The 9,482-nt window shown below is 62.5% G+C and overlaps 1 protein-coding gene across 1 annotated transcript in view; it reads left to right on the top strand.

Annotated features, from left to right (window-relative positions):
* The first annotated feature begins 410 nt into the window (after positions 1-410).
* C7H1orf167 (chromosome 7 C1orf167 homolog) overlaps positions 411-9,482 on the top strand; it is a 17,161-nt gene continuing 8,089 nt past the window's right edge. The window contains 10 exon segments of the mRNA XM_077110091.1: positions 411-480; positions 1,231-2,372; positions 2,471-2,514; positions 2,805-3,012; positions 3,123-3,238; positions 3,983-4,098; positions 4,519-4,693; positions 6,298-6,473; positions 8,774-8,814; positions 9,041-9,195. Of these exon segments, the coding sequence (XP_076966206.1) occupies positions 411-480; positions 1,231-2,372; positions 2,471-2,514; positions 2,805-3,012; positions 3,123-3,238; positions 3,983-4,098; positions 4,519-4,693; positions 6,298-6,473; positions 8,774-8,814; positions 9,041-9,195 (2,243 nt within the window).

Here is a 9,482-nt window from a genome sequence, read left to right as displayed (position 1 = left end):
TGTCCCTCCTCCAGGTCACACTGAGGGGCTGCCTGGAGTGAGAGTCCCTAGGGGATGTGTGATCAGTGTGAGGAGCGCTGGGCCAGAGGACACCTGGCAACTATGGGGAGGGGGAGGACTGAAGGGCAGGAGAGGAGACCCGGGGCTCAAGCAGTGAGCGGCCATGGCCAGGCAGGGGGAGCTGCTGCGGGGTTGAGGTGGGGACCAGAGCACTCACGGCCATGCTACCTTGTCCTGTCCCTGCAGAACCCATGGGATTTTTCTGTGCTGGTTGGGGTGCTGGGGAACCCAGGGCCTTGTGTGCGCCAGGCATGTGCTCCACCATGAAGCCCCCCACGAAGCCCATCTGATTGAACAGGCCAGACCGTCCATTGTGGTGTGAACTGAGGACACAGCTGTCCCCACAGTCCATGGAGCCAAGACTTGTCACCAGCTATAAGGAGAATGTGCCCCCAGGGCCTGCAACCCCCTGGAGGCCAGGCAAGAGGCTTCAGTGGGCCTGGGCAGAGTCCCTACTAGGGACAGACTCAGCCCCTTCCCCAGGCAGGCCTGAGGGTGGGTTTCCCAGGGTTGGCTGGGCCTCTGACAAAGTCTCCCCAGCCTGGGGCCTGGGAGGCATTTCAGGCAGGACCAGGAGTGGACCTGGCTGGTGCCCCTGGCTGAGATGCCAGGGTTGGTGGGCAGGGGCCATCCCTGCTCTGGCTCAGGGACTGTGAGACAGTGGGAACACTCTGCACGCTGAAGAGGGGCCTTGGGGACTGGGGAAGGGCTCCGAACCCCACTGCACATCCCCCAGAGTTGGCCTCCAGCCGCCTTCCCCCAGCCTGTGACCCCTGACTGTGGCCCCAGCCGGTGGCCCCTGCCTGTGGCACCCATTGTCTCCACTTGAGCCCAACATTGAGGGGGGCACCCTCCATTATTTTCTTCCCTTTGCCCCCTCTTCTAAGCTACCCTCCCAGTGTATCTGAGTCTTCCCGGTACCCACCTCCCTCCGTCCCCGCCGCTGTTACCTCTCAACAGCCTCCTCATTGTGTGTCTGTCCTTCTGTCCCCTCCCCTGTCCATGCTCCATGCAGTCAGGTTTCATGTCAGACCACGTCACTTCTTGGCTCTAAGATCCCACTGTCCACCCAGGAGACAGAGCTGGGACCCTGCCCTGTCCCAGCCGAGGCCTGGCCCACCGGACCACTGACCACCTGAGTTCTCCCATGACTGTCTCTCCTCTCTGCAGAGCAACGAAGATTTCTGAGGGGCCTGGAAATTGGCCTGGGCCATGGAAATGGCCAGTCGGTGCCCATATGCCAGGTCACAAGGGGAGGGCCGCCTACCACACCCTCTCCAGGGACGGCACTGCCCCAGGAGCCCTGCCGAGTACAGAGCAACCTGGCCAGTCCTCTTCCCCGCCTGGGCCTGCCCCTGAAGGACACGACTTGCTGGCTGGACACTTCAGGTTTCCAGCAACAAAGCAACTTGTGGTCACTGGCTGGGAGGCCCCAGGGAAAGGTGCGAGAGTCCCCTGTTCAGCAGAAGAACTTGCGTGTGGGAGGGATGGGCAGCAGCTCCCTCCCGGAAAGCCACAGGCCGCGGGCTCACCTGCCCCTCTGCATGAGGCAGGTCCCCGGAGCCACACTGGCCCCCTGCCCCAACTTCAGGCCTGCCACAGGCTTCGGTCCACTGGATGGATGCCCACGGCCAGGTCCCAGAGCCTGGCGTGACCTGGAGAGCTGGACTGGCAGGCTGGTGGGGGAGCCCCTCACCCTGGAGGACTTAGCTGTCCCTGCCCAGAGCCAGGCTCGGGCCCCGCCCCCCAGCGCCACCTGCCTGCTGCTGGCCTCTGTGAAGCGCTTGGAGCAAGAGGCCGCTGGCCTCAGGTGCAGGGTGTCCCGGAAGCCCCCTGGCCATGCACCGTGGGGGCCCCGCACCCGCTGTGACCAGGCATTCCCTGCCCGCCCCCAGCCCAGCCAGCCTGTTCACGCTTCCCAGGATGAGAAGAGACGCCCCCACGGCCTCCTAGAGACTTGGGGGGTCCAGACCCCCACAGACCCTGGAGCGCTCAGCGAGCCGGAGTCGTTCACCACCGCTCTGGGGACGTTCACAGGGAACTTCTGTGACTCTGAGCAGGAGGTCCTTCCCGCCCAGCCCCCAGGAGACAAGTGCCCCTCAGAGCCTCCATGTGGCTGGGAGGCCATGGGGATCCCCAGTCTCGCTGGAGGGACAGGCAGCTCGGAGGCCAGACTCGCTTCTTCAGCTGGGGACACCCCCCTCGGGCAGGAAGGAGGAGAGCAGCCCCTGCGGGAGCAGACCGACAGGGAGGCAGAGAGGAGGGCTTCCTGTCCCTCAGATGCCACCTCTGCGAGGAGGAGAGGCCGGCAGGTGGAGGCTGGAGGAGGCTGGGCCAGGTGGGGCTCCCAGCAGGCAGGGCCTCCCGCTCCCGGCCTGAGCGCGGTGTTGTGTCCTCTTGCTTCCCCCAGAGCGAGGCCCTTAACGGTGTGACCCTGGAGCCCCAGGCAGCCCGGTGAGGCCATGGCTGTGGTGGGTGGGAGAGGCAGGCCGGGCGATGGCAAGAGCCACAGGAGAGGAAATGTCTTCCAGGAAGCCAAAGGGTTGTTATTGGTCCCTGGTCCCCAGAGCTCTCCTGCTGGGACTTCTTGTCCAGCTGTCAGCCAGCCAGAGGGAGGTTGTCCTGCATGGCCAGGGCCAGCCCCTTGCGACTGCTGGAAAGGCCACACAGGAAGGGCCCAGATGCCGCTGCCCCTGGGGGTGGGAGGGCCAGGTCCTTCCCCAATCAGCCTGGTCTGTCCTCAGCTGGCAGCGGCTGTCCAGATGTTTCAGAGCCTGGAGGCACTTGGCCTGGAGGCGGTGGGCAGTGACCTCGGCAGTGGCTCTGAGTCGCAGGCGCCTGCTGCGAAGGGGCCTTCAGGCCTTGCGATGGGCCCTGTGGCTCCGGGAGGCACAGCTGGAGGCAGCCTGGGGGCGACACACCAAGGCCCTGCTAGCCCGGAGCTTCCGAGAGGTCAGGGGTCTCCAAGTTGGGCAGGGGGAGGTGCTGAGGTCCTGGTGTCTCCTGGGGAGGTTCGTTCAAGGCCATGACCGACACCCCCTGTCCCTTCTCTCTTGGTCCAGTGGAGATGCCTGGCTCTGCGGCAGGAGCAAGGGCACCCCAATGTCCAGTCTGTGTCCAGACCCCCTTGTCACAGCCCTTCCTTGGGAAGAGTGGCAGTGGTGGACCCTGCCCAGAGGTGCAGGTCGGCTGGAACCCCCAGGTTGGTCCGTGTGGCCCAGGCGGCTGGCACCCCCACCCTGCCCCTGCCTTGCTGTCCCCTGTTCCTCCTCCCAACAAGAGGAGGATGGAGGAGCAGGTGTGGACAGAGACCTGGGCACAAGCTGTCTTGGAGCATCACTCTGGCCCTGCAGCCTGGGAAGCAGGACCCCGGGATGCTAGGTCGGGCGACCCCCGGGTGCTGTTCATGAGGACTTTAGAAACGTCTCCCCTCTTTCTCCCTGTTTCCTCCTTTCCGTCCCTTTACTGGTGCCATTTCCGATGGTGACAGCAAGCATGCTTGATCTAAAAAGAACCCAGGGCTGGGTCTGTAGCGCCGCGGTGGAGCGCCAGCCTGGCCCTGGCTCCCAGCCCAGCGCAGGGGGAAGTTCTCCATAAAGAAAGAATAAAGCAAGGGCTGGGCTGGGCTGGGCTGGGCTGAGGGGTGGGGCGCTTGCAGAGCACGAGCGAGGCCCTGGGTTCGATTCTCGGCACTGCATATAAATAAATAAAATAAAGGTCCATCAACTACTAAAAAAAAATTTAAAAAGAAGAAGAAGAAAGCAAAAGCAGAACCCGCCGCTCCCAGACAGCTTCTGTAATCAGGAATAAATGCCTTGTCTGGGGTGGGGTGCTCGGCTCCCCCAGCTCCCAGCCCCTGCTGCCAGCTGGAGCGGACAGTGGGGACCCATGCCCTCCCTCCCCTGGGTGGTCTGTTTCTCAGTCCAGGGAGGCAGAGGCAGGAGGAGGGAGCCCGGCCTCGTCCACTGCGGCCTGGGCAGAGAGCGGATGACGGAGACGGGCGAGTCCAGGTCCTGCAGGCCTTGCAGCAACTGGCAGGTGAGGTGGGGGTCGCTGGAAAGGGAGTGTTGGGGACAGAGTGCCCCGGGGCAGGCCTGCAGGCTGTGGGTCCTGGGTGAATGAGTTGACTGAGTATTTGTTTTGGCAACTTCTCTGAAGATCTCATTTGGTCCTCACTGTGAGCTCCCTTGGGGAATTCATTGGGCCCATTTTATTCTTGGAGAACTGAGGCCCAGAGACGTGAAGTAATGAGTCTGAGGGCACACAGCAGGTGAGGCACAAACTGTCTTTTTGTGTTTCTGATGCTGATGGAGGCCAAGGCTGCAGGCCTGAAGGAAGGACTGTTCCTCACTTACTCATGGCCCCAGGGCTGGGAAGGCCCGGACATCGGCAGTCTAGATGTCAGCGGCCCCTCCTGGCCAGATCCTCCCTCGCTCACTCTCTTCCTCCTCTTCCCAGTCTCCCTCCTGCAGTACCACCTGAAGGACAGGACCAGGCAGGAGCGGGCGGTCCTGGAGGAGGCACCTGGGGCCCCACAGAGGACTCGGAGGATGGCCAGCCCCCCACAGGCCTGGCACCCAAGTGCTGCAGGTGCCTCAGTGACCTCCCAGCCGCAGAGAGCTTGGCTGCCCAGGTAGGGGACGTGGAGGAGGGTGGGGGTGGGGCACTTGCCTCTAAAGTCAACTCCTGACACTGAGAGACGGGAAGCGCTTCCAAAATGAAAACAGCCGCCACTGACCAGCAGGCCTGAGAGGAGCCAGCCCAGCCAGGGCGCTCCTGGCCCCACTGCACCCACACCCCAGCAGGACCACGGCTGCTGGGGGCAGATGGGGACTGAGCCGTCACAGGGTGTATGTGAGCACCACCAGGTTGAGGACGTTTCTTTTTGGTGGGGAGCATCTGCTCTGTTGCCCAGGCTGGTCTTGAACTCCTGGGCTCAAGCAATCCTCCTGCCTCAGCCTCCTGAATAGCTGGGACTGCAGGCGCCATCACCCCCCCAGCCTGCGGGGCATCTCGCAATACCATCCCCCACGTAAAAACAGGAGCAATGACCCCATCACTAACAAACCCTGGTGGGTGCCGGGCTCCCACGCTCAGTTTGAAGTCGACACACGTTGTGTGCCTCTGATCTGGGGAACGGCTGCGCTGTTGCAGTCGTTTGAATCTGTGATTCCACCGTGGGGACTTCCCTGAGAACTTTTAACACAGGAAGTGACCTAAACCGGGGTCCAGCAGGGCTGTGAAGGTGGAAAGGAGAGAGCAGGGCCTTGGCCAGGCAAAGGGAAGCGAGTGCGCAGAGCCTCCCAGGCGCGGAGGCTCCGGAGGCTCCAGAACAGCGCCTCCTCTCGCCCGGCCTTGGCGGGTGGGACCTGGGGGTGTGGAGAAGAGGTTGGAAAGGCCTGTGGGGCAGGTCACAGGAAGAAATTGACATTTTACCCTAAGGGCAAGGTGGTGGCCACTGGAGGGAGAGTCAGGTGGTGCCGTGGAGGCTGGAGAACTGACTGGAGCGGCCGGAAGCAGCCACTTGGGCTCCCAGAGGTGACAGTGCAGTGGCTGAGCAGGGCAGGCTCCGGTCCTCACAGCAGTTGTGCAGGGACAGTGGGCAGGTGGCCAGAGAGCCAAAGAAAGGGCTGGAGATAGCGGGAGCTGCGAGTTCCTGGGAGAGCTCACAGGAGGTGTGCGGCTGCCCCGCCTCCAGCCCCACCTTGCTTGCCTGAGCAGCGCCTCCTCTCCCTGGGCCACCTCCTGTCCAGTGGTGGCTGAGTGAATGACACCTTTCTGTTCCAGTCTGTCCCAGGAGGTGTTTGTACCTCAGGCCACAGCGGCAGTGACGTGGCCACCCTGAGCGTGCTTGCTGGCTGGCCTGACCAGCACCCAGGGAGCTGTCCCTGTGCACGAGCAAGGAAGCGGCTTCCGCAGATGACCCAACTCACCTGGCTCCCAGGGTGCCTCAGAGGAGCCAGCGTCCTTCAAGATGGCCTGGTCCCTGGGTCTGGACTTCCCCGCCCAGGCCTGCCCTGGCCGTCCCCTCAGTGTGGCTGGGTGTTTGGGGAACAGAAAGGGGCATTCAGGGACACGGTGTTTAATTGCCCCCCTTTTCTTTTGGGATAACTCAAGTCCTGTTTTATAGATGAGAAAGTGGAAGCTCGGGGGGGCCAAAGTGCTGGCCCTCCACCCCCCACACTCAGGGGCGTGTCTCTGTGGGGCAGGGGCTGACCACTGTTTTGGCTCTTCTAGGTGCTCGGGGGCCTGGCAACAGCTGGCACCAAGAGGAGCCCAGGTCCAGAACCACCCGGCTGACCACAGGCTGGAGACCCTGAGAGTGTGCCTGGGACGGTGGGTGCAGATGAAGCAACTCCGAGCCTCAGAGGGCACCAAGGTGACCCGGCTGTCCCTCTGCCTGAAGAAGGCCGGTGAGCGAGTGACGGACAAGAGCAAGGGTCCCCTGGCCACTCTGTCACTCCATCTCCCTCTCTGTGGGCCCCAGTGGGATGTGTGAACTCTTACGACGGGAGGTGGTAGAAGTGGGGGCTTCTGGGGGCGCAACCTGCTGGCCTGGGGGTGCTCTGGGTGGGAGTGTCCCCAGCGTGGGCCACATTCCTGGTCCCCTACATGAGCTGAGCTGGTGTGAGAGGGACTTTCTCCCACTTCCTCCCACAACTCACTCAGTGCTGGGCTGTCCCAAGTCCTGCCTGGAAGGGACTGTGCCTGGTGTCAGGAAGCTCCTGGCCTTGGAGGTGCCCTGGAAGGGAGGACAGGGAGGCAGTGGGAGGGCCATGCCCCTGAGGGAGAGGCCCTGGGCCCTGAGGCAGAGGGGGAGGGACTCACCCAGCTCCCTGCCTCTCAGGTAGCTCAGGCCTTGGAGCCACCACAGCCAGCAGCCTTCAGATAATGGCCCAGGCCCAGGGGCCACCCCAGGGGCCAGGCCAGGGCTCCCTCCAGGAGGCCTGCCGGAGACTGACCCTGACCCAGGCACTGCGGCTGTGGAGGACACGGCTCTGTCAGCACCAGCAGGCTACGTAGGTGCCCAGGAGCGTGGCCTAAGGTTGGCCTGGGTACAGGGTGGGCACAGGAGCACAGGGTGGGCACAGGAGCGCAGTGTCCCACAGGCCACATGGCTCCTCCCTGTGGCCCCATCAAGGGGTGGGCACAGGGGGTCCTAGGCCCTGGGAGGTGGCCAGGTGACCCTGAGCAGGGAGCTGCCAGGGTGGTGGAGATGCCTTCCCAAGTCAGCAGGTGCCAGGGTTCAGGTCCCAGACTGACATTTGAGAGTGAGGGGAAGGTGATCAGGCGGGACCGTGCTGCCCGCAGGGATGTCGGAGAAGATAAACCCGGAACTGCAGGATCAAGAATTCCCTCCTGGGCCTGGGGGTGCAGCTCAGCTGGAGAGCTCTCTCCTAGCCTATGCAAGGCCCTGGGCTATATGCCCAGTTTAACTGGGCACAGTGGCACCTGCCCATGATCCCAACTATTCAGGAAGTTGAGGCAAGAGAATCATGAACTGGGCAATTTTAGAGACCCCATCTCAAAAAAAAAAAAAAATCTTTTCTTGAAAGCCACACCTGGTATCAATCATCCCCCCATACACTTGGCCCATTTGGACCCTCAGTCTTCTTTTTTTTTTTTTTTTTTTGGTGCTAGGGATGAAATGGAAATGGGGAAAATCATGCTAGTGAAACAAGTCAGAGTCAAAATCAAGGTGGAATGTTTTCTCTCCTGCAAAAACTAGAGCAAAACAAAGGGAAGAGGTGGGGGAGGGATGAGGTTTCATAAAGCTCCAGAAAAGATCAGAGGAGAGGAACTGGAGTGGGGGAGGGAGGGAGGGAGGGAGGAGATAAATGGAATGAATTTGACAAAATCATGTTATATTCATATAAAAAGGTACCACGGGGAATTCCATCTTTATGTGTGTACAGAAGATAGAGAGGGAGTCTAGCCTAGTGGAGAAGGGGGTAGGGGGAGGTGGGAGGAAAAGGGGAGATGGAGATTGAAATCAAATGATTTGGTCAAAATAAGCCCAAACGTATAATTATAGTGCCCCAATTGAAAAATCCACTTTTGGTGTGTGTGGTGCTGGAGACGGAGCTGGGCAGGGCATGCTGGGCCGTGCTCTCCTCCTGGGCTGCACCTGCCTCCCTGAGTCTGTCTCAGTGCCTCCCTGGGACTCAGTCTTCATGACTCTCAGAATGTCACCTCCCTCCCCACGGCTGGCCATCGGGCCATCTTCTGGCCTTCGGCATCCGGTGCTGCCCTGCTGCCTGCAGTGTGTCTCAGGCCTGCTGTTCTCGCAGCTGGGAAATGACCCCCGGCCTTGGTTTTCCTGTCTCTGGGGCCAGGCGCGGGCAGACATCCTGTGGCCGTGGGCGGCTCTGGAGTCGGGTCACTGGGCCTGGGGCCTAGCTCACCCCTGACCAGTGCCACGATCCCCACCCTCCCCTGGGAGTCTTTGATGCAAGCAGAGTGCCAGAGGAGATGTGGAAAGGTCTGGAAACCTGGCCATTAGGTGGATGTCGGGGTGGGACCCACTGGGCACTGCTGTTTCTTGAAGCCCCTAAAGACCCCAGCGTGCGGCCAGGTTGGAGGCTGGGGCAGGGCCTAGCCCTGTGTCTGCCCACGCTGAGTCCCCTTCCTGCCAGCCTCTCTGCAGCCGGGACGTCACCCTGCTCTGGCCAGAGAGGAGGCCGGGCCACTGACCCTGCCACCTCTTCTGCAGCTCCTTCTCTCAGGGCCTGCGGGAGAGGACCCGGTGGCACATCCTGAGCTGGTGGCGCTTAAGGGCATGGGCTCAAGGCACCCTGTCAGGCAGCATTGAGACCACTTTGGCCCTGGGGCCATGGGGCAGTGGCCCGAGAGCAGAGGCCTGGCTGGGCTGTAGTGCCCCCCCAGGTTCCCTGGAGCAGGTGAGGGCAGGGTGGGGGATGGGCAAGGGGAGGAGTGGGGGGAGGGGCACCCAGGACTCAGTGCCTGGGTCCCTCCCCAGGCTCCCAGGACCCCTGTCCTCCTGGAGCCTCTCCGGGTGAGCTTCCTGTGGGCAGCTGGGCGGCGACGGCAGAGGCAAAGCCTTCTGCTCTGGTGGGCACGGGCCCAGCAGTCCCGGGGCGCAGCGAGGTGGTGCCAGCGCAGCCTGCAGAGGCGGTAGGGCCCCTCCCCCCATCAGGGCTGTGCTGCCCACCATGCGGGAGACTCGCTGTTCCCTGGCCCTTCTCCCCACAGTCCTGGGCCTCACGGCAGCCTTCCCTTGGGGCCTCTCTCATGTCCCGTCAGCTTGGCCCCTGATTCAGGTCCTCCCATGCCCGCCCTCCTGCCCTGCCTCCCGAGAGGGTGGGCACTCTGCAGGGTCCTCGTGTCTCTCAGAAGTCACAGCTGAGGCGCATTCATCCATCCATTCATAGCACAGTGCCCAGGAGTGTCTGCCTGGGGCA

This window comes from Callospermophilus lateralis, chromosome 7 (assembly GCF_048772815.1).
Source record: "Callospermophilus lateralis isolate mCalLat2 chromosome 7, mCalLat2.hap1, whole genome shotgun sequence".
In the NCBI taxonomy this organism is placed as follows: Eukaryota; Metazoa; Chordata; class Mammalia; order Rodentia; family Sciuridae; genus Callospermophilus; species Callospermophilus lateralis.
This window is presented reverse-complemented; position numbering and strand designations above follow the sequence as displayed.